The sequence below is a fragment of the Fukomys damarensis genome, unplaced genomic scaffold (assembly GCF_012274545.1).
Source record: "Fukomys damarensis isolate Sample0158 unplaced genomic scaffold, DMR_v1.0_HiC HiC_scaffold_12, whole genome shotgun sequence".
Taxonomy (NCBI): domain Eukaryota; kingdom Metazoa; phylum Chordata; class Mammalia; order Rodentia; family Bathyergidae; genus Fukomys; species Fukomys damarensis.
In genome coordinates, this window is record NW_022900924.1 from 58,257,629 (window position 1) to 58,280,090 (window position 22,462).

At 54.1% G+C, this 22,462-nt stretch overlaps 2 protein-coding genes across 7 annotated transcripts in view; one reads left to right on the forward strand and one right to left on the reverse strand.

The window, feature by feature from the left end:
* Ulk4 (unc-51 like kinase 4) overlaps positions 1–12,141 on the forward strand; it is a 340,955-nt gene extending 328,814 nt beyond the window's left edge. For all 4 annotated transcript variants that reach the window (XM_033762657.1, XM_010624501.3, XM_033762651.1 and 1 more), the window contains 2 exons: positions 10,667–10,752; positions 11,427–12,141. In XM_033762657.1, the coding sequence (XP_033618548.1) occupies positions 10,667–10,752; positions 11,427–11,505 (165 nt within the window). In that variant the 3' untranslated portion in view covers positions 11,506–12,141. The remainder of the gene's footprint in view (positions 1–10,666; positions 10,753–11,426) is intronic.
* A 344-nt stretch (positions 12,142–12,485) lies between these two features.
* On the reverse strand, positions 12,486–22,256 carry Ctnnb1 (catenin beta 1). Of its 3 annotated transcripts, none has more exons than XM_010624500.3 (15): positions 22,191–22,256; positions 21,555–21,782; positions 21,115–21,368; positions 20,772–21,010; positions 20,493–20,694; positions 19,671–19,815; positions 17,405–17,508; positions 16,993–17,331; positions 16,697–16,855; positions 15,530–15,649; positions 15,097–15,247; positions 14,898–15,019; positions 14,147–14,207; positions 13,292–13,510; positions 12,486–12,849 (listed from the first exon to the last, which is right to left on the reverse strand). In XM_010624500.3, the coding sequence occupies exons 1-14, from the start codon at positions 22,201–22,203 to the stop codon at positions 13,302–13,304; spliced, it is 2,346 nt and encodes a 781-aa protein (XP_010622802.1). In that variant the 5' UTR covers positions 22,204–22,256; the 3' UTR covers positions 12,486–12,849; positions 13,292–13,301. The 3 variants fall into 3 exon arrangements, with proteins under 3 accessions (XP_010622802.1, XP_010622801.1, XP_033618551.1); XM_010624499.3 differs by having other exon boundaries at positions 12,486–13,067; XM_033762660.1 differs by having other exon boundaries at positions 12,486–13,510.
* Between the last annotated feature and the right edge of the window lie 206 nt (positions 22,257–22,462).

Consider the following 22,462-nt stretch of genomic DNA (forward strand, 5'->3'; position numbering starts at 1 on the left):
GGGTAGAGAAGTGGGAGAGAACAGCGAAGAATGCTTGGAATTTTTCTAACTTTGATGAAAAAGCTCTAAACTGACAGGGCCAGTGGCTCAATGAACCCTAAGCACAAGAAATATGAAGAAAACTACACTGAGGCACATAACAATAAAACTGCTCAAAAGCAGTGATTAAGGGAAAATCTTAAAAATAGCCAGAAGAAAATAAAGCTTTATAGACTGGAACACATTCTTATAAACACGTGAGAGAACAAGTTTCACCTTCATGGAATGGAAAAACCCAGAATTCCATAACCAGGAAAAAAACAAGCTTTCAAAACTGAAGGCGTACGGAAGAGGTGTTTTCCCATCCGAAAGCTGAAGGGACTGTGGACTGTCAGCCACACACCGCCCCGCGGGCAGGAGGAAGGAGACCGGGTTGACATCCGGGTTGGCCTGCAGGAAGAGGACACCTCAGAAATGCCGGCTGCCCTTGCATCCTCCTGTGAGCCATGAGGGTGTTTGCGACCGCTGGCCCCGCAGCAGGTCCCCAGGAAGGAGGCCTCCCGGGGTGCGGTGCTCCTGCACACAGTGCGCCAGGGGTGCGCGGCGGGCAGGACGCTGATGCCGCACGTCACTCAGCGGGCAGTGTGTGCGCGGGCGCGGCGTCACACGCGAGTGGGGTCAGAGAGCGCAGTGCCCGAGCCCCGCACCAGCTGGGTAAAAACGAGGAGAGAGACAGGCAGGCGACTCGTGTGATGTCGTGTTTCCTCCGTATGTGCGTATCTGAGGAAGTAATTTAGAAAAATAGTTGCATCTGCAAAGCAGTGTCCCAGGCCAGCCTGTCTGAGGCTGTGGCTTGCAGTCATTTTTGCCAGGGGCTTTAATGATACAGAAATGATTAAACAGAAGGGAAGTGCATTCTACTCTCAGTCACTGGCATTTTATGAGATCTGAATTTCAATGATTCTGTTCAAGGCTTCTAATATTTTCCTTAGAAATGTACCCTTTCCATCTCCTCCGGTATAAAGTGAGGGTGAATTATAAACTGCCGTTGCGTCCTTCCTTATTTCTGTGTACTCAGAGATAAATAGCAAATCTAGGCCAGGAATCAGGGAGGAAGGGAAGGACTTGGGCTTTATTTCTGTGTCTGACTCCCAGGACCGAGAGCCCACAGTGGCGGCGTGGCAGCTCTGCGGGCCCCGGCGGGAACAGCGCAGGGTTGGCGTCCAGCCCTGCCCTCTTGGGTGGGCAAGGACGTGCCCCACCATCTCGGCCCCTGGCCCTGCCCGGCTCAGGGGTTCGCATCGTCCACCTGGCTCTGCCTCCATCCCCATGGGAGCAGGTAGTTTGTATCCTGAGTTTTGGGTCATGGTCTCCCTGCGCCATCTCGTGTACAGTTTAGCGCCAACCTTGCCTGTGGTTATGCTCCAGCCGGGTCTGTCCGGCTGCACGGGAGGCGGCCGAGGGCGGCTGCTCCTGCCCGCACACTCTGAGCTCCCACCTCCGCACAGTGCTCTTCTGGTACAGGAGAAGCGTAAAGCCAGATGCATGTGGGCGACTGATTTGAGGAGACAGTTCTGGGTAAAGGGGGACTGAGCAGGTCCTTCTGCCCTGTGGAGAATCCACATCATCCATTTCCATAAACTTCACCTTTACATGTGGCATTTCATCGGCACAGCCCTAGCACTCTTGCATTCTTTCCTGTCCCCTCACCCTGACGGGAAGCATCTGCAGAGGTGGCACCCGCCCCCCTCCCCCCACCATCTGAAACTTGGGGCGCTGGACAGCAGCCTCGGTGTCCCCGTCAGGGATCTCTGGGACCTGACTCATCCTCCCGTCCCCAGGATACGAAGTGGCTGTGCGGCCGCCCAGGGCCTGCAGTTCTTGGCGCCTACTGACCAAATCCCGTCTCATCGACCTCTAGGGCTTACAAAGGGCAGTTGAGGGACCAGAAGGGCCCCTGGAGGTCTTGGAGCCCAGGGCCTCGGCTCTGAGGCATCATCCTAGTGTGTCTGGCTGCCATGCAGCACCTGCCCTGGACACCTGGCTGTGCCGAAGCTGTGGTGTCCCTGTGGAAGTGTCCAGGGTCGTGGTCACAGCCCACTTGGGCCCTGTCCTGCCGTGCTCCCCCACTCCCCGAGGAAGGCCTCTGCCTCAGCCCGGCCGCGTCCACACCCCTCAGAGCCCTGAGGCCTGGCACGTGTCCATTTTATTCTATAACCAGCTGTTTCCGAGCCGTGGGCCTCCTCGGCATCACAGGGCTCTGTCGCCCCCTGGCCCTGTCCAGCCGCTGTCCTGCCACTGCACTGGGTCCCTTCCTGAGCGACCTCCTCTTACGGCGTCAGCAGGAATGTTCTCACCCCAGGCCCCATCTGGGCTGGCCGGTGTGCAGCCACACGGGGTCTGTGAGTAACCAAGGCCCTCGTCCAGACCTGGCCTCGTTCAACTCCCTGGGGCCGATGGCTTTCATCACACCACAGCGTGCTGCCCGATCTCCAAGGGACATACATGCCCAGGTCCTGGAGCTGCAGGGCGAAGGAGGTGGATGGGGCATGGCTCTGGTGCAGACGGCGGCTCGGGGGCTCGGGGTCTCTGGTGCAGCTACACTGTCACAGCCTGGGGGGTGGGTTAGTCCCACCGCCTGAGACTGAGAGTCGGTGCCACCCATAGTCCAGGCGTAGCCACCCTGGCTCTCCTGTCCCCCACGCCAAGTCTAGCTCCTGGCCACCCCATGATGACCGACCCCAGGCTGGAGATGAGGCTCTCAGGAGGTGGGGCTCGTGCGCTGGGGACAGGCTCACCATGTCCTGGAAGCCTCCCGCCACAGCCTCCCGTCCCAGTGACACCTGCTGGAATGGTGCCTGCATCTCCACAGTCCTGACAGCGGCCCCAGGGTCCCCTCGGCCCCACACTCCCATCTCCTCGAACTGTGTGGCTCCTGGTGCACAGGACACAGCCTTTGCAGAGGGGCACAAAGGCTGGGCAAGGTGGGCAGGGGGCAGCCTGCAAGGCCCCCAGCGCCCACCCTGCCTGTGTCCTCCAAGGTGGCCCCTGCATCCCCGCGCACCCCACTGCCACCCTGCGGCTTGGTCCTTAGGGGACAGTCCCAGGTCCCCGGGGCCCTTGGTCTGGGGTTGCCCACCCCTCAGAGACACCGCCCACCTGGCCTGGCCTTACTTTCCTCCCTGGTCCTATGCCACTTCTCACCTGCTTTGGTTCCCACCCGGGCCACACCCTCAGGGCACAAACAGAGCCCCGTCCCCAAGGGTCCTTCGCTGCCCTCCATGACCACAGAATTGTGCTGCATCCCAAGACTCTTCGCAGCGGTGGCCAGAGCACCTCTCTGGGCTGTGTGTGGCTTTTGCCTGCCTCTGGTAACAGGCCTTCCGGGGCCGGGGGCCGAGTGACTGCAGAAGCCTCAGACCTAGGACCCGGCTCTGCCCCACTGAGCAGCGCTCGCTGAGGGTCGCCAGTGTCCTTGTGTTTTGCACCGTGAGCCTCTTCCTCACTGGCTCCACTTAGAGTGGCCGAGTCAGGGCTGGTGGTGTCCTCTTCGTCCTGCCGGCCGGCCGACAGCCTCCTCTCCCGTGCCTTCCCTGCCCCGCACCTCAGCATGGCAACCCCCCTCCCTCAGGGAGACCCAGCGGATGGGCCTGAATCCGCCAGGCACCACCTCCTGCAGCTTCCTAGAGCCAAGCCGCACCGTGTGCCTGCCCCACGGCTCCCCCAGGTTGGCACCCGGTGCCACCGCTAAGCAGTGCCCTTGACACCCTTCTTTCTGGGTGTGGGGTTTGGGTCTCTGATCTCTCTCTGTGCTCAATCCTGTGTCACCAGAACTTTCTTCTGGCCAATGCTAGTTTGTTCCTCTTAGCCACAAGAGGTCCACAGCCGTCTCTTTTTGCCAATTATCACTGTTTTTTCCTCACTTATTTTGGACCTGGCTGTTGTGGATGGTTAGTCTGATCGGCCCTGAAAGTTCTCCCAGATCAGCTGTATTTCAGCCAGCGCCTCAGATGTGTGGGGTTAACGGCCAGAGCTGATGTAATTACGGGCCACTGCTGAGCAGTGAGGGCCGTCCCGTGGGGAGCTCAGAGAATGGGTGGCCACAGCGAGGAGGCAGAGGCGGGGGTGGGCCGCTTTCTCCTAGCAGACAGTCATGTCTTGCTGGTGGAAAAGAAGAGTATTTGAACCCCAAATGAGCCCTCTCCACAGAGGCCCACAGGTGGGGCCCACAGGTGGGATAGGAGGGTGGAGGGGTCCAGCCAGGCAGGGACAGAGCCTGGGAGGGGCTGGGACATACATCAGGGAAGAGGCGCATCCTCACCCACCGTGACTGCTCTGGTCCTGCTGCCATCCAGAACACCAGCCTCGGCCCCAGGCAGATGCTACCCGGCCTCTGCCCTGTGCTCGTGCAGCCAGGCCACTCAGGGACATGGGCACAGCTTGGTGCCCAGGCTGGGGACACAGCAGAGGGGGGCAAAGGACAGTGCGGCCACCACCCCAGCGCCCCTGGTGAAAAGCACCTTCCCTGTACCTCATGCGGCATCGTGGGGAAGAAAAGACTGTGGCCAAGGTGAGAGCCTCGGTGCATGGACAGATGCTCCGGGGACATCGCCCAGAGCCGGGGTCTGAGAGGCAGGACCATTCACTGCCGGGCAGCGGCCCCGAGGCCTTTCCCCAAGTGGCAGGGTCCACAGCAGAGGCTGCCACACAGCCCCGGGGGGGATGCCCCAAAGCCGGGTGCTCCAGGTCACCATCACCCGCAGAGCTGCTCTCTCCCAGCTGTTCCCGCCGCCCAGTCCCTCAGACAGCTGTGCCTGGCTGTGCACCTCACACATCGGGACTGTACCAGCCGTGCCACCCTCTGCGCTCCCCTCCTCCGAGCCCTTCCCCACCCAGTCAACCTGCTAGATTCCTGGCATCCCTCTTTTATTTTGTTCACTCAGATTTTAAATTTCTAATGCAAGAGAAGCCACGATATTCAGCTTTCTGGGTCTGGCTTCTTTGGTTTCAGTGGCGGACTGTTTCTTTAATCTGTTGATGGTCACCCAGGCTGTCCCCAGAAGAGGACATTGTCCTGTAATCGTGGTGCACCGTGCTCCTTCTTGAGGCACAGTTTCTGGCTTGTGTTCTGAGGACCCTCACGCCGAGTCCCTGGTGGTTTCCAGTGTGCGTTCCCAGCGGTGTACAGCGCCACCACCCCTGTCCTCACTGGCTCGCCCGTCTCTGGCGCTCTTATGCCTGGCGTGACATGGAAGCCTGGGGTCATTTTCATTGGCACCTCCCTGATAGCTAAAGATGTTGAACATGTTTTGCAAACTTCTTTACCATTTGTACTTTTTAAGGCTGTGCTTAATTCATTTGCCCACTTATTGGTTGGACTCTGTTTTATTGTGTGTAGGCGTTTTTAAAGTTCTTTATATATTCTAGATTTCAACCCTTATCCAGAAGAGTAGTGAGTAAAACTTTTCTGCCATTCTGCAGGTTGTCTCGTCACTGTTTTGTTTCTTTTGCCATACAGAAGTTTTTAAAATTTGATGTGGTCCTTTGTTCTTTCACATATTTAGTCTTTCTTTTCAACTTTGAAGTTACATCTTGTTTGAATTTGGAATTTTAAAAAAAGTGGCACGTTGATGTCTGATTTATGAGATTGATATTATTAGATGTTACAGTTTTAGTAGTTTGAAGACAGGCTATGTTTGTACCAAGCAAAATGGTATGTAGCAACCTTACTGCTGTTGGAAAAGTCAGTTACTGGAATTTCCACTTAAATGGCCATAACAAGTGGTGGTTTTATAGTAAAAATGAGAGTGTGTTCTGCTGCACAGAGCTAAATGTGATACAATTTGTTGTGGTTCTTTGATTTTAAAAAATTCTAGATATTATTTTCTGTGCCATTGGAGTCCTGCCTGCACCTGTGACTTTGTGTTTCTCCAATGTTATTATCCAGAAGTTTCAGAGTTTCTTTATCTGGATCTTTGGTCCATTTTGATTTGATCCGAGTACAGGGTGAGAGACGGGAACCTAATAGCGATCTTCTACAAGGGGATCTTCAGTCTTCCCAGCACCATCCGCTGAAAAGGCTGTCTTTTCTCCAGTGTTGTGGCCGCTTAGTCAGAAATCAGGTGGCTGTCAGAGCCTGGATTGTGCCTGTGTCCTCTGCTCTCTTCACTGGTCTATATGTCTGTTTTTGTGCTGGTACCATGCTGTTTTTGTTATAGGATTTTGTAATATCCTGATGTCTGACATTGTGACACCTCCAGCCTTACTCATTTTGGTCAGGGTTGCTTTGGCTGTTTGAGGTCTTTTCTGATAAGATTAACTTGAGGATAGTTTTTTTCTAGTTCTGTGAAAACATGTTGTTGGCATTTGAAAAGAGATTGCATTGTAGATGGCTTTAGTAATATGGCCATTTTACTAATATTAGTTCTAATCCTAGAAGAGATGTCTTCCCATTTTCTAATGTCCTCCTCCATTTCTTCCTTTAAAGTTCTGTGGTTTACATTGTAGAGGTCTTCCCCCAACCAACTTGGTTAGGATGAGTCTTAGGTATTTTTTTAAAATCTATTGTGAATGGAGTTGTTTTTCTGGTTTCTTTCTCAGTGGGCTCATTATTTGTGTACAGAAATACCGTTCACTTTGTGTGCCGATTTTGTACCCTGCCATTTTGCTGATTGTGTTTATCGGATAGAAAAGCCATCTGGTGGAGCATTTGGGTTTTCTACTTACAGAATTGTGTCATCTGCAAACAAGGAGAATTTGACCTCTTCCAGTCCTATTCCTGTCCCTTTTCTCTCTTTCCCTTGCTGCGTTGCCCAGCTAAAACTTCGGGTATGTGGGAGCAGGAGTGGCAAGCGTGGACCATATCAGCCTAGCCTTGGAGACAGTGCTTTTGATGTCCCCACTCAGGGCAGCGGTGCTGTAAGCTTGTTGTGTGTGGCGGTTACCAGTCTGAGGGACGATCCTTCTCTTCCTGGTACCTTGGTAGGGGGAAAAGCACAGCTCTTGAGGCTGGCACACTGGGTCCAATCTCAATGCCACTGTGCAGGGCTGTGAGCGGACCCCGGCATCTCCCATCTGCCTCTGGGTTGCCCAGGTGCTGGAGACGGCTGGGGTCCGGGGTCATGCTGAAGGCGCCGCACACAGGGCTGAGTGAGTACAGGGCTGTGCTGGAGCGCAGGGTCTGGTTCTGCCCACACAGTGTGGACAGTCCACATCAGCAGCATTTAAACCACTGTATAAAATGACCTTCAGGAGGCCACAGGAGCTGAGAAACATGGATACACTTGGACTTGGGACTTGGTCCTGTCCCGTGACGTGTCATTCATTATGTACACTGGAATACTCTTAAAATCTAAAAAAAAAAAAAAAATCCAAACATATCCCAAACACTTCAGGTAGGGGATACTGAAGTCTGCACACGTACACGCCCCTGTGCACACACGCCGTCAACAACTCTCTGATAGCAGAGTTCTCAGCGCAAATCCCCAACTCCTATGGTTTTTCCTTCAAAGTTCCCACTTTGTGAACCAACCCTGCCTCCTGGTGATCTTGCCCTATCTAGTGCAGCTGGATTCTGGTAAGAGCTTCAGTCGCAGCAGTGGGAGCTGAGGGATGAGCAGGGTGGGGGAGCTGCAGGCAGGCGTGGCCTGCAGTTTGGCCTGGGCTCAGCAGTGTCTGCTGTGGACATTCCTGCGACTGTGATCCCAACATAAGTTTGCCTGGAACAGAACAGCGGTGGATGCTCTTCCGTCCTGTTTTCCTAAACCTCAGCAGCACCTTTCCTGGCTGCTCCAACCCCAACCCCAACCCCATCTTCGTCTTGGGAATCTGTGCAGCAGTGGCAGAGCTGGAAACTGTCCCACCCTCAAGAGCTTCCCCGCTCTGGGGTGGCTGTCCCTGTTAGTAGATTTAATGTGGGGAAAACCAAAGGCAAGTCACGCTGTGGGGTAGGTGCGGCCAGGTGTTCCCGGGAGAAGCTCGGGTCCAACAGGAGGCAAAATGGTCTCCCATACACACTTTATTTAAAGTCGGTTCTAAATTTCTACTAGGATTTGATGAGAATTTCACTAAACCTGTATCTTTGGGAGAAGTCCTATCCTTATTATGTGGAACCTTCTGATCTTGCAACATAATCTACAGTGTATCCATTTTTAATTTTCTCTCTCATCGGCATTTTGTAGTCTTCAGTATACAGATTTTGACGTATTTTGTAAGCTTTATGTTTTGGAAGTTTGTCAGAACTTGTTTTAAGATTCAACATGATGTATTTTAGAAATTTTCTATGTGTCATGAAAATACATATATTCATTCTTCAGTTCTTAGATGGATTTTTTTCCTTCTAGTATCAGTGATTAAACCCAGGGCCTTCATATTGAGCTACATTTCCAACGCTTTTTAAATTTTTTGAGATAGAATCTCACTAAGTTTCTTATGCAGGGTTCAGATTTGCGATCCTCCTGCCTCAGCCTCTCAGAGTTCTGGGATTATAGGTATGTATCACACCTGCCTCCTTTTGATGCTATATGCATATCACTAAGAGATGGAAAAGTAGATGGCTATAGATTTGTCTAGTTCTCACACTGAGTCTCAATTATTTTGTTCCTTTTAGGTTTTTGAGGCTATGATTAATTAGGGTACACATCGCTGTATCTTCCTGACCATATGATCCTATAAGTCAATGTTTATGTAATATATACGTGTATGTGCATGCACGCATACACACACACACATATGGCTTCTACATGAATATACATTGCATTTTTATCCAGTTTGAAAACAATGCTTTACTTGGGAGTATTTGGTTGACATTTAAGGTAGCACTGATGTACTTGGGCTTACGTGTACCACACTACTCTTGGGTATTCCCTTTACTCTTGGTTTGGATCTGAGTGTGTTCTACTCCTTTTCTAGTTTCTTGGTGTGGAGCATGACTCGTTGATTTGTGACATTTCTTCTTACTGTGGATACCAAGTAGTACTCGTTTCCTTCTAAAAACGGCTTTGGCTGCAGCCCACGGATTGTTGTGTTCTACTTTCACTTTCATTCAGCTATGAAGATTTTCCGAATTTTCCATGGGATGTCATCTATTATTTAAAAGCATGTGAATTAACTTCCAAAGGACAGGAACTATCCTGGTACCTTCGTTAGTTCTCTCGTGAGTGGGAAATGCACTTCGCACGGCTTGTCATTTGATGTTCCTTGAGACTTGCCGTCTGCAGAGCACGGTAACCACTGGTGAACGTCCCCGGATTGGTGGGAGGTGTGCACCAGCTGGCTGATGGTGCGTGGCTCTTCCACTTCTTTGCTAGGCTTTGTTTTGCTTTTTAAAGCCATGCACACTTTAAGCACAGAGACCTCTCCAAATGTCATCTAAAGACCACTTCATCCACTGCTGTTAGGCCGCCAGCCTCTTCTCCCTCTTCAGCAATGGTGAGGCAGATTCCTTTTCCTCGAGGAAGAGAAATCCACGGCTTGTTGCCCTTGCCAATAACAAAAATTTTGGAGAGCCGAGTAGCCAAGCTGTTGCCATTGGCATCTTTCACGTGAACCACAAAGAGCCAAGATGCTTCTCCCTGTTGGTTTTATTTGCCGTTTGTCACTGTGAGGAGTGAAGTCCTTGACCACATCTGTTTCTTTTCCTTCAGTTGTCACTTCTGCTGTTACTGTTTTGCCTTTTCAGTGACATAACCCTTTGTCCACACTCTGTCCTGCTGTCCCTGGTCACCGCTTGTTCCAAAGCCTTTCCCGATACCAGTGTATCCATTCTAGCTGCCTGTGTGCCTGGCGTGAGCCACATTCATGTGACTGTAACGGTACCTGGAATAATCAGCCACTGAGGGAGGGGGCACTGCGGCGTTGGCCTGCAGCTTCAGGCCTCTGCTGGGGCTGAGGGCAGCACAGGTATCCCCTCCCGAGCCCTGGAGGACACCCCCATGACCTGTGACCTCCCACTAGGCCCCTCTCCTGAAGGCTGCCCCACCTCCCAGCGGCACTGTTCTGGGTGGACTGGAGTACGCCTGTCTCCACCTTTTCACATGGCCAGCAGCCTCTTCTGGACAGTATACTACTGGGCCACTGGAAAAACCTCCCACTTGTGCTGATGCGATTCCCGGTACATAGGGCTCTGTCCGCCTTTAGCTGATCTACATCCCTGGGGCTTTCACTTCCTTATTTTCCCATTTCCTGCTTTTTATGCTATTTGGGCATGTTTAGTATTGCAATTTATCTGTTCTTTTTACTGTATCTTTCTGTGTAAACACTTGGCTCTACACAGGCCGCTTGTAGCCAGTATCCACCCTTTCGGGGTGCGGGAGCCCCAGAACTCTCGCCTTGCTGTCGTCTTTCCCTTTCTCCCAGGCACAGGACGCTGTGCTGTACCCTTCACAGCACTGCTTTCCCGTGCTTCCTCTCGCTGCAGGCTCCTTTCCCACAGAACTTCCTCCGGCAGCTCCTCGGGTGCAGGTCTGCAGGGTTAGTTCCCCTGATGTGCAGGTTCTTCGCCTCACCTCCAATCCTGACTGGCATCGTGCACTGGGTGGTTCCTGAATCGTCTGTCAGATGTGGGACCCCAGTGTGCTCCGTGTGCCTCATTCGGCGCGGGGTGACCCCGGGCTGGCACACAGGGCCCCGTGTGCTGGGTGTGGCAGGGTGGGGCGTGACCGCTGCTTCTCCCTCCCACCCCTCACAGGTCACCTCCAGTGAGCAGCACCGGGTGCGCCTCGAGCAAGCCGACACCCTCCAGTGGGTGCTGGAGCGGCTGGCCCAGGCTGAGGGGTACGTGGGGCCCAGGCTGGGGGGATGAGAGACCTGGGCTGAGGGGCAACCTCAGTGGGGGTGCACAGGCTGGGGTGTATGTGGGGTGCAGCACTCGCCACCCCTTGCCCTGCCCCACCTCCTCCCAGGTCAGGACCTTCCCGCCACCCCTGCCCTGACACTGCACGCAGGAGGGAGCTCGGGCTCCCCCGCCACCTCAGGGGGCCCTGGAGGTTGGTGATCTGGAGGGGCAGAGGCAGCACACAGGCACCCAAGAGGCTGAGACAGGATTTGCCAGCAACTCCTGGAACCAGGGCTGAGTGCCAGGTGCCCAGCAACTAGGGCGGGTGGAAGGGGGGACAGCGGGAGGCTCAGCTGCTCCCAGGACTGTGGGCCCGAGTCCCATGCCAACGGGAGTGACGGGGCTCCTCGCCTGCTTGGCATCCTGCGGGTGGTGGAGTTCCTGCCACCACAGGCCTAGGATGCAGAGCAGGATGCGGGCCTGGCTTGTCATACCTCCAGGTCACTGCGATTTGCCCGCCGCTCAGCTGGCTTGGCACAGGCGTGAATGTGGCTCACTTTCCTGGGCTCTGGCGGCCAGCGTTGCGACCCCAGGTCTGTGTCGGCCTGGAGACAGCTCATGGAGCAGTTCTGCCCCACTCGCGCCGCTAAGTGGCCATCTGGTCTCTCCACAGCTCACCCGACAAAGGTGTGGTGGCGTCCCTGGCCCTGGACATCCTCCGCAGCCTGGGCTCCCTGCAGGAAGGCACTTAGCCAGCTCTCAGCGATGGTACCTGGGCCTTGGCCTAGCTGCAGGCTGTCTGGAACTAATAAAGTCGGGGCACTTGCACGGCTTGGGCGTTGTCTCTAACTCTGGGCCTGGGAAACCACTCTGGGAAGGCCAGGTGTCCCGGTCGCCCTCCCGCAGCTCCCCTCTCTGGCTGGGCCCTGTGGAGCAGGACATGGGACACAGGGCTCCTTCCTTCCCAAACCTTGCTGCCCACCTGGATGGCACAGGACAAGGCCCTGCCTGGAGGGGTGACAGGACGGCTGCCACCACACACTCAGCCCATGGAAGCGGGCTCCACGCCCAGTCCCACATGGGGAGGACTCCGTGCTTCAGGAGGCGTCACACGTGCCTGGTCCCCCTCCTGGCTCCAGATCTGCGAGGTGCTCCGGAATGGGGGGGAAGTGCGTGGACTGGGCCAGCCAGGCCTGCAGGCTTCGGAGGGAGGCAGAGGGCAGAGGGGCGTCCACAGCTTGGCTTGCTCCACCCCAGGCTGGCTAGGGAGCCCGGCACCACCACTCTGCCCTCCGCTCATGGAGTCTTGGCCTTCAGAGTGCTCCAGGCTCCTTGCAGCTGGGCGGTCGCAGTGGGCTGGGGAGCATGGGTCTGGCCTGCACTGAGCAGCGCTGTGCTGCATGGGTGTGGTGTGCTGGATCTGCTCAGGGCCCTCACACACAGGAGACAAGGCAGAGAAGGTGACGCCATCTAATGAATTAAAAGTTTAATTCGGAACCATTTTTATAACCGTATTTTCTCTTAAGCATCGTATCACGGCAGGTTACAACAACTTTGGGATAAAAGGCAACTGGTAAACTGTCCAAAACAAGGTTCCAAGTAACGCCTCTCACTGATTACCCTACCCACACATATCCCAAATAAAGTTTCTGATCAAAAACATGAAATAGATCCACCTGCTTATCTTCAGCATATTAAAAAGGAAACTAATTGGACCATTTCTATTTGTCTATTTTATACAAAAAGGCTACACAATGTTACACTTTCTCAGATTACAATTAGAGTGATTATGAATTAGTGTTCTACACCATTACTCAATTTTTAAAAATTAGAAATCGCTGCAGCAGTATTCACTAGAACATAACGCTACAAGAGACTTAAAAACTAACAGTTACTGCAAAAGAAAAAAAAAAGGAAATTAAACGGCTACTTCAAAGCAAGCAAAGTCAGTACCATTACAGATATTTAAAAAAAACAAAACAAAACAAAACTTTTTAACAAGCAAGGCTAGGGTTTGATAAATTCCATCTTGTGATCCATTCTTGTGCATTCTTCACTTCTCGAGTCACTCCCCAAATCCATATGTATTGTTACTCCTCGACCGAAAAGGACCAGAACAAAAGTTTACTTCAAGTGTTCCCATAGGAAACTCTGCGTGGTTAGTGTGTCAGGCACTTTCTGAGACCAGCCCACCCTCGAGCCCTCCGCCACTCCACAGGCCAATCACAACCAAGTTCAGACAACACAGCTGTACAGAGGCTGCTATTAATATTCAACAGCACATGGTACTCATTGGAGTATTAAGTTGCAAAAGCTGTGGCAAAAAAACATTAAAGTTAATAACTTCCAAACACATGATCACAGAACACCCCAAAATCCAAGAACATTCACATGTCCCAAGACATCTCCTCGCCAAGCCCAGCTGTCTTTGAAGCAGGTTTACAGATAGGCCCTAGCCACTCCCACCCTACAACCAAGTCTCGCTCAAGTTCTGTAGGCAGAGCAAAACTTACCCAACTGGCTTTTTTATCTTCTTACCTAAAGGAGGTTACAGGTCAGTGTCAAACCAGGCCAGCTGATTGCTGTCACCTGGCGGCAGCCCGTCCATGAGGTCCTGGGCATGGCCCAGGTCCGGCAGCCCATCCACTGGGTAGTCGGCCCCAGGGTGGTGGCCGCCCATCTCGTGCTCCATCATGGGGTCCATGCCCAAGGCATCCTGGCCATAGCCACCGGCGTGGAAGGAGCGGTAGCTGGGGTCTGGGAAGGGGCAGGGCGGATCAGAGCAGGCAGAGGGGAGACAGACACCCCCAAGTCAGCGCCGGAGGCCTCCGGCTCCTTCCACTTGCAGCCCGCCTCGGCCAAGCAGGGACACCAGCCCAGGCCACCCGGAGACTGCAGACAGCCCTACCAGCTCTCTGCCTGCACACACTGGGGCACCCAGAGGGACACAACAAGCAGCAGGGCTCTATAGCCGACCCCAGGCTCCGAAGTCGGGGAAGGGATGGACTAGGTCTGGCAGCTGGGATCTGCTTACTAGGAAGCCAGAACAGCATTTCCAAGAGACCTTCCCCTGCGTCCTCTCAGGGCGGATGCTGTCACCTAAGAAGCCTGTGAGCCCCAGATCTGGCTCTGGAAACCCTGTGAGCACAGCCATGTGAGTACCGGCCTGCTGCAGGCCCAGGCAGGCCCACAGGGCACGTGTGCAGTGCTTGGGTGGGTGGTGGTGGGGGTGGCTTGGTGCTCCCTGTGCTCCCGGTGCTAGTGACACCACTGTGGACTCTGGGACTGCAGGACTGCAGCCTGCTTTCCTGCCAGCACTGCTTCCCCAGGTGAGTAACAGCCCCACTGACAAGGTTCTGCGAGCTGAGCCTCCAGGGAAACAGGAGAACGTACCATCCTGGCGATATCCAAGGGGTTCTCCCTGGGCACCAATATCAAGTCCAAGATCAGCAGTCTGGAGAGACCGGTGTGAGGCAGGAAGAACACAAGGCACAATGAGGCTTCTCAAGTGAAGGAGGGGCAAAGGGGACTGAAAACTCAAACCTTACAGAACTGCAAAGTACCTCAAGATGGTAACATGTTTTCTTTGCACAATGTATGAAAGAGTAGTTACTAATTTACCCTTTCAACACAGGCTGAGCATCTACTATGTGCTGAACACTGCTCTAGACACTGGGAACAGAGGAGAAAACCCCGGGCTGTGTGGGAGGTGGGATCCACAGCAAGCGCCGGTGGGGACCAGTCCTCAGATGCTGGCCACATCCCCCTGTTGGGCAACCTGAGCTCCGCAAATGTCCCCTGTTCAGTAGACAGATACAACCCACCAGGTGACTGGCGGCATTGGTAAAAGAACCTCCAAGGTGCTTTTAATTCTAGTTATTAGAAACAGTGGTTCAACAAAAAAATTCCTAACAGACATTCAAGTAGAAAAATTCGTGAAAGTTGGATTTATTTTTATCCTGGTACCAGGGATCAAAATCAGGTCCTCCCACTTGCCAGGCAGGCACAGCACCACTGAGCTATACCCCAGGCCCCTCCCTGGATGTGTTTTTCCAACAAAGTAGCAATAACCTGATCCCTGACTGGCAGGGGCTCGGGCTCATTCCCACCCCCAGGGGTCAGGCCAGGGCTCGCTGCCACCTACCTCGTTCCAAGCCATGGGCTCTGTCCTGAAGAGGGAGCTGGTCAGCTCCACAGAGAGCCGCTTTTTGTAGTCCTGCGGCTTGTCCTCAGACATCCGGAAAAGCACGGCGGCTGCATATGTGGCTGGGAGGCAGGGAGGCGGGTGTGAGCACAGCAGGGCTGGCCGTGCCTTGCACCTGCATGCCTTGTGCCCCACTCACCCACGCCTTCGTTCCTCGAGTGCAGCAGCTCCGTCAGAGGTGCCGTGGCCCCCTCGGCCTCGATGGCCTCTGCAGCCTCCTTGTCCTGGGCGAGCTCACAGAGGACCCCCGCGGCGACTCTCTGGATGTTCTCAATAGGGGAGTAGAGCAGCTGGGGAGAAACCACAAACACTGCATTAGCACCCGTGGCCCTACCAGGTCCTCGGTGTGGGGCCTCCTCAGAGGCCGAGGTTTCAATCAAAGATTCAGAAATCAAGAGCTGGTTCGGGCCTGTGCTTTCCCCACACTTCCCGGGGCTCTAGTCACAGTGATTCTCCTGACCAAGAAAAACAAGGGACACTTGCATGAAATTGTATGACTGCCTCTGGTTTTGAATTTCTGGAAATTTCATGGCCACATCAAATCCGGGAGACCCCACTCAGACCCAACACACCTGCACAAACAGTGGAATGGTGTTGAGTCCTCGGATGACAATTCGGTTGTGAACGTCCCGAGCAAGGATGTGCAGGGCTCCAGTACAACCTTCAACGATCTCTTCCATGCGGACCCCCTCCTGCGGGAGAAATGCAGTTGAAGGTGGCACAGCTGTCCACACCGGCTGCGCAAAGGCCACCCAGGAACCAGCCCCACAGCCACAGGCCCGACTGCCTAGATCGGAAATGTGGACAGAACACGAGCCCTTCAGAGATGAGGACACGGGAGATACTGGGCCGCAGCTTTCCTACACCTCTGCTCCAGGACGGACTACTTGTGACAATGGCTCCGCCGTCCTGGGTCCGGGCTGTGTCACTGCACAGACGGGCAGGCGGCAGCACCGAGTCGGCGCTTCCTGGCCTGCTTCCGAGGACCCTCCTGGCGCACAAACCTACGTGTTACCTGGGAGAACTGGCTGCTGAAACTGCCAAAGCCACTGCTCACCACAGCCAGGACCACTGTGCTGGGGCAGCACAGGAGAGGGAGTTAACTTTTGCAAAACAACATCTGAGTTTAAGAAGCTATAATTCTGCTACTTTTAATGGCTTTTATAAGCAGCTCCCTTTTTATGAGAACATAAAAACTCCTTTCTTCTTAGAAGCCTGCTGGAACAAAGGGTACTCCCTGAATTTTATTTATTCACATTACCAAGATGCGCCACAACACAGTACAGTAAAGGGAGGAAGAAAACCCTGGCGGGGCGACCAGCAGTACAGGGTTCCCAGGGTCTGTTGTGGGAGGGTTTGGCTGTTTTCTAAAGTAACCTAACTAAATATAACTTTCTGAATCTTGGTATCAAACCTTTAAGCCAAGGAACATTATAGCTAAAGAATCCAGAAATGCCCCTACTGTCAGTACTGGATTCTTAGACCCTACAACTTTAGACTTCCCAGGGCACAGACAGCTAAAAGGCAAACTTGCAGGCAATGCTCAGCTTGCAGCGGGGATAAGCAGCTCTGAAACCAGACAGCCCTGGACTCACACTCCCCCGCTCGCTGTGTAAGGCTGACCACACCAAACGCACTCTTCCGTACCCCTCTGCTCTAGGTTTTCTAAGCCCCAGTGCTGAGGAGGGGTCAGCGTCCTGATTCAGGCCTTCCTCTAGGGTCGCCTCAGGTCTACCTACCACAAACTGCTGCTGCGTCCCGCCCATGGACGTGCGACGCTGGGTGTCCTGGTGTGCGCGCACAAGCAGCTGGACCAGGCGTGGAATAGCACCCTGCTCTCGCAGAGGCGCATGATTTGCTGGACAAAGGGCAAGATTGCGAATCAATCCGACAGTAGCCTGAAGACAAAGAGGGAGAATCGGTACACAGCTCAGCACCATTATTTGATTAGCCCCAAGTCCCCACTGCATCTGCGTCCTCCGGGACCCCACCCACACCACAGCCCTGCAGAGGGACGGGCGCCCCCACAACACACCTTTATTAGAGGCCAATGGGATGGTGGGTGCAGGAGCTTAACCACAACCGGGAGGCCATAGTGCAGGCGAACAGCATTCTGGGCCATCTCTGCCTCCTGGTGCCGGCTGGTTAGATGGCGCAGAGCACAGATGGCTGGCTCGGTGATGTCCTCCCTGTCCCCGGCACGCAGGACGGTGCGCACCAGAGCCTCTATCCCGCCCACCTGGCACACCATCATCTTGTTCTTGTAGTTGTTGCAAGTGAGGTTAGAGAGGATCCCGGCGGCACAGGTGACCACATTGATGTCATCGGAGCCCAGCAGCTGGACGAGCGTGCCCAGGAGACCCTCCATCCCTTCCTGTGGAGGGGCAGGCGCTAGCAGGAAGCTCACCCAGGCCCGTGGCCCAGGCCCCATCTCCCCCAACTATTACCTGCTTAGTTGCGGCGTCTGAGAGGTTCCTCAGTGTCCAGAGACAGTTCTGGACGAGGCGCTGGCTCGGGTCTGTCAGGTGCAGCCCTAAGGCCTGCATCCCACCTACACAACAAGGCCTACATGAGGAAAGGCCAGCGGCAGGCTCAGGCTGCTCCTCCTCCAGAGCGAGTGCAGCTCCACTTCAAGGCCATCTGCTCTCCCCTCTGGTCCTTACTGCTCTGCTTTCTAGGTGATGCTGAGTTCATTCCAGCTCACCTCGAGAGTGACCGCCTCTAACAGCTACTATGGCTCGGCTCTTTCTATTCCCTCTCTCCCCCTGCAGGTGCTGATGACAGTTCCTAAAGTATTTTAAAGTATTTCCTCAGGACTACACCTTTTGTTCTGAGCTGGAGATGTGGGATTCTAGAAGAGCCAGATGCCAAACAAACACGGAATTAATAAATTCAAACCACACGATATGCTAGATGGTTCTGAGTGTACAGAGGAAAATAACGCGAGACGTGGGCGGGCAAGGGGATCACCGCACCATGGAATGAAGTGCTGGGGAAGAACCTGCGCCAGGCGGCACTGGACACTGCCTGCAAGGACCGCATGAGGCGATCGACAAGCCGGGGCATTGGTGCACACTGAAGCAGGACGGACTGCTTCATCTCAGGGGTTCAAGGTGGGAACCAGTCTCAACACAAGAGGAAAAGTCACTGACTCCCAAACAGCCCCCAAGATTACACTTTTCATCTCTGGCTAAGGAATAAAAATGAAAGCCAAACCCTGCTCTCCCCACAACTAAAACCACCCCTCCTGCTACCTGCCTGTTTGTCCTTCAGGTCTGCTTTGCTCTCACGCCCGGGGAGTCTCCTGCCACACCATGAACTTCTTCAGGGTGCTCATTCCCATGGCAACTGCCCCACTCCTTCCTGGCCACAGCTCCAGAGACAGACAGGCTCTGTGTGCCACGTGTTGGATCGCTTCTCCCCGGCTTCCTTCCCCACCCTCCCACGGGGCTGTGCTTCACAACAGCCACTCCGACTCAGCAGGCTGAGGGCTCGGGGCCCATGCAGATGACTGTCCCCTCCACAGGCCCTCACTGTACCCCCATGACCCCCACACACCGTGGCACACTCTGCCAGCAGTCTACTGGCCCCGAGTCTCCTCACCAGGCCCACGTTCTGAAGCACAATGACAGCTCCATGCGCTACCAGTGATGCCCCTGCATCACTGTGTCCCGTGATTCTTTCAGAAGCTTCGAGCATTTGTCATCTGCGGTGCATTCCTAAAGCCAAGCTTTCATTCCTTGAAGTTGGAACAGGTCACAAGTCCGGTCCTTCAAACTGCTCTGTGATACATAACATTCCAAGTGCGCCACCAAGACTGACCATGCCACTGCCACTGCTGGCCAGGGCCTCTCCCCAAATTCTCTGGCACAACTGTGAAGAACCCTAACTCTTCTAAACTGAAAAAAGCATACGTAATAAACCAACATCAAAATAACCTGGGGACATCTTACAATCAAGACCCCTACGCTTCCAAGCTCATACATTTCCAGCTATCTAGAGACTTTGTTGTTTCAAATAATTTAGCTTCCTAAAAAATACTGGAGCTTCTGACTACGAGAACTACAGGTACTTGTGGAATAGCTGCCCAAACCGACATCCTCTCCTTCTGTGTAAACCCAGCCACACCAGACTACCCCAAGCTGATGGTTTCACCGTCAGCAGCTACTTCAAGTGACCCCATAAATTCTCCGCTCCAGCAGCCTCTTCTACCAAGTGCCACACACCTCCCTCTGCAGCTGTGGCCTGAGGCCGGCCCTCAGCATCTAGGTAGAAGCTAGCAGGCGGGTTACTGCAGGAGAAGGGATACCAGGTGGCAGGGAGCCTTTGTGCCCACAAACATACAGCATCAACTACCACGGGCAAGCGTATGAGAAAAGCAACTCAGAGGAAACAGAAAAAACTGTTTTCCACATTAGACCATCTATCTACTCACTGAGAATTGGAACACCAACACCAGATAATCCTCACCCATGTCTCACAAGAAAATCACTTAACCACACAAACTGTACTTTATTAAAATCTGTCATCTTCCCTGCCCTGTGTATTTCCAGGTTTGTCGGCAAAAAGCAAATAAATCAACCTTGGTATTACCTCTGAAGGATTAAAGCTGCCTAAGTTATCCCTCAATGGCACCACCCTTGTGTGACAGATGGACCCTTGGGATGTGCCCCAGCTGTGCCTTCTCTACCCCAGTGCGACTGCCACACTCACCAGCCTCCACGATGGCCGGCTTGTTACTGGAGCAGACGGACAGCACCTTCAGCACCCTGCTCGTGGTCCACAGCAGTTTCTCGTAGGTGTAGGTCCTCATTATGTTCACTAAGGCCTGGGGCCCACCACTGGCCAGGATGATCAGCTGGAGAGAGGGGTGGGCACTATTAGTCATGGATCTGGCACCAATGCCTAGGAAAAGCCCAATCACTGCTTTTTCTATTACATAAGAACCTGGCCAGCTGACCACTGGGCAGTGCCACCCAAGACAGCAACTCTGCCCCAGCTTCCTCCTCCCCATACTGACCAAAGCAAAAGAAGGGGAAAATGGCAGGTGACAGTAATGGAAGTTGTACCATAACTGAGTCACTCCAAGTTTTAACCCCAAATTCCTACTCACTTGACTGATTTTCCCGATCACAGCTACCCTAAAAAGATGCAGCAGGGCCCTCACACTTGTGCTTTCCTCCCCTCTGCCCTTCACCTGCCCTTGTCCCCACTGGAAATGGGTCCCCCTGTGGCTGGGCTTGGCCATCCCAACAGCCTCGCCATCGGAAAGCTGGCCCTCTCCCAACAGCTCGCCATGCCCCCCCACTCTCCCCTACCCACTGCTCAGGCTGACTGAACTGCTGCGTCTCTAGTGTTCAGCCAGTGCTTTTCACACACACGCTCAAATGCATAGAGACAGTGTGCCTCACTTGTCTAGGGGCCACACAAAGGGAGAGACACCCCAAGTCAGCAAGAGTCCAGGGTTTGAGAGGACACTGGGGGCGGGGGTCCTCCGGTGCACCATGAAAATCACATAAAGAACAACTGTTTTACCTTGCTTTCCTGATTGCCATAAGCTAAAATCTGAAGGCAGTCTGTTGTAATAGCCAAGAATTTAACATTTGTTTTATTGAGCAGTGCAACCATTTTCTGCAGGCCACCAGCTAAACGCACTGCCATTTTAGCTCCTTCTTGATGTAACAGAAGGTTGTGAAGAGTTGTAATGGCGTAAAACAACACTGAATCCACTGGTGAGCTGAAGACAGAAAAGCCTCGTCAGAAAGCTGTGGCTGACTTCTGCCTCCAAGCTTCCCGCACCGACCGTGTCCTTACCCCAGCATTTTCACCAGCGCAGGGATGCCACCAGACTTAAAGATGGCCAGCAAGCCCTCGCGATGGTGGGAGAGGTTATGCAAGGTCCCGGCAGTGCAGCGCGCAGTCTCCACGTCATTCGTGTTCTGCATGGTGCGCACGATAGCAGACACCATCTGAGGAGAGCGCATGATGGCGTGTCTGGAGGCCTCCTTTTTGGAGAGCTGGTGGACCATCACCGCAGCCTTATTGACCACCACCTGTGACCAGGAATCAGACATCAGCGGTCTCCATGGCAGCCTCTGGGTGGGCGGTGCCACTCGCCCCTTCAGTGCAGACCAGAGCCAGTGGTGCCACCGCTTACCTGGTCTTCGTCATTGAGCAGCTTTGTGAGTTCAGGGATGGCGCGTGTGGCGAGCTCTGCATCATCCTGGTAGTTGATCAGGTTTACAACAGCGTGCTTAAGCATCTGGGACGGTTCGGCCAAACGCTGGACGTTGGTGGGGTGAGCGGCGTCAAACTGTGTGGAGGGGATCTGCATGCCCTCATCCAGTGTCTCCGGGAACATGGCGGCGCGCACCCGCTGAGCGCGCGTCATCGCGTACTGCCCGTCAATGTCTGGGGAGCCAAGTGAGCACTCAACACCTCAGTTCCGGCACCGCCTGAGACACTGCCCAGCCGACACCCACACCGCGCTAGCCCCCTCCCACAGCCTCGTTGCCTAATCCGACACACACACACACACGCACGCGCACGCACGCGCACGCGCACGCGCACGCCCTCTCCCGGGCATGGCCACTTTACCAGCCACTTGCTCCTGAGTGAAGGACTGGGAGAATCCCTGCTCCCATTCGTACAGGACCTGGGAGGTGTCCACATCCTCCTCCTCGGGGTTGCCCTTGCCGCTCAGAGAAGGTGCTGTGGTGGTGGCCCCAGAGTGGATTCCAGAATCCAGGTACGACTGCTGCTGCCAGTGACTGACAGCCGCCTTCCTGTCCGGCTCCATGGCCATGTCCAGCTCCATCAAGTCAGCTGCAGAGCGAAACCATATTCCCTATTAGGACACTGAAAGTGCTACCTTAATTAAAAAAATAAAACCAGTGATCTGACCCAATGAACATTTTTAGAAAGTCAAATACAAAAGGCAGCCAGGAAAAGCAGTGACAGGAGGCCGCTCAGCGATGGCTCTGCTCTCGGGCTCCGAGCGTTACTCACTCAGCGTGGAGGGGGCATGCGGCCGGGCTCCAGGCAGTCATCCACACTAGACTCCTGCCGGTGGCTTGTTTGCTATTTCACCAAGCCATGAGAAGTGAGCGGAAAATGGAGCAAAGGGCAGCCTGACAAGTAAGCAGGGAGAGAGGAAAGCAGGGGGGTCTGAGCCAGACAGGGGAATGGCAGTGAAGCAGAGCCCCATCATAACTGAAGCTGGAGGACACGAACCTTGAGTAGCCATTGTCCACGAGGGCTTTCAGAGCAGCTGAGCACTGTACTTCAGATACCCTGGAAGAGGTCAATGGGAAGTCAGTGGGATTTCAACCTCGCGTGACAGATTCCGAAGTCACCAGGGTGCCCTCAGGCTATACTCACGAAGCAGCCTGGCTTCTGCAGGATAGTGAGACACAGACCCCACCGCAGTCTCCAGAAGCCCCACCCACAACTCCATACTGCTGAGAGTTGAGCCTCCTTCTCAGCAGGAGGAAATATGAACTACA

Excerpts from the sequence above, each read along its gene's own strand:
- Ctnnb1 (XM_010624500.3), bottom strand. Across the intron at positions 21,369-21,554 it reads CACTCAGGAGCAAGTGGCTG|ACATTGACGGGCAGTACGCG; the intron begins GTAAAGTGGCCA and ends TTGGCTCCCCAG. Across the intron at positions 17,332-17,404 it reads CAGACGCCGCAACTAAGCAG|GAAGGGATGGAGGGTCTCCT; the intron begins GTAATAGTTGGG and ends GCCCCTCCACAG.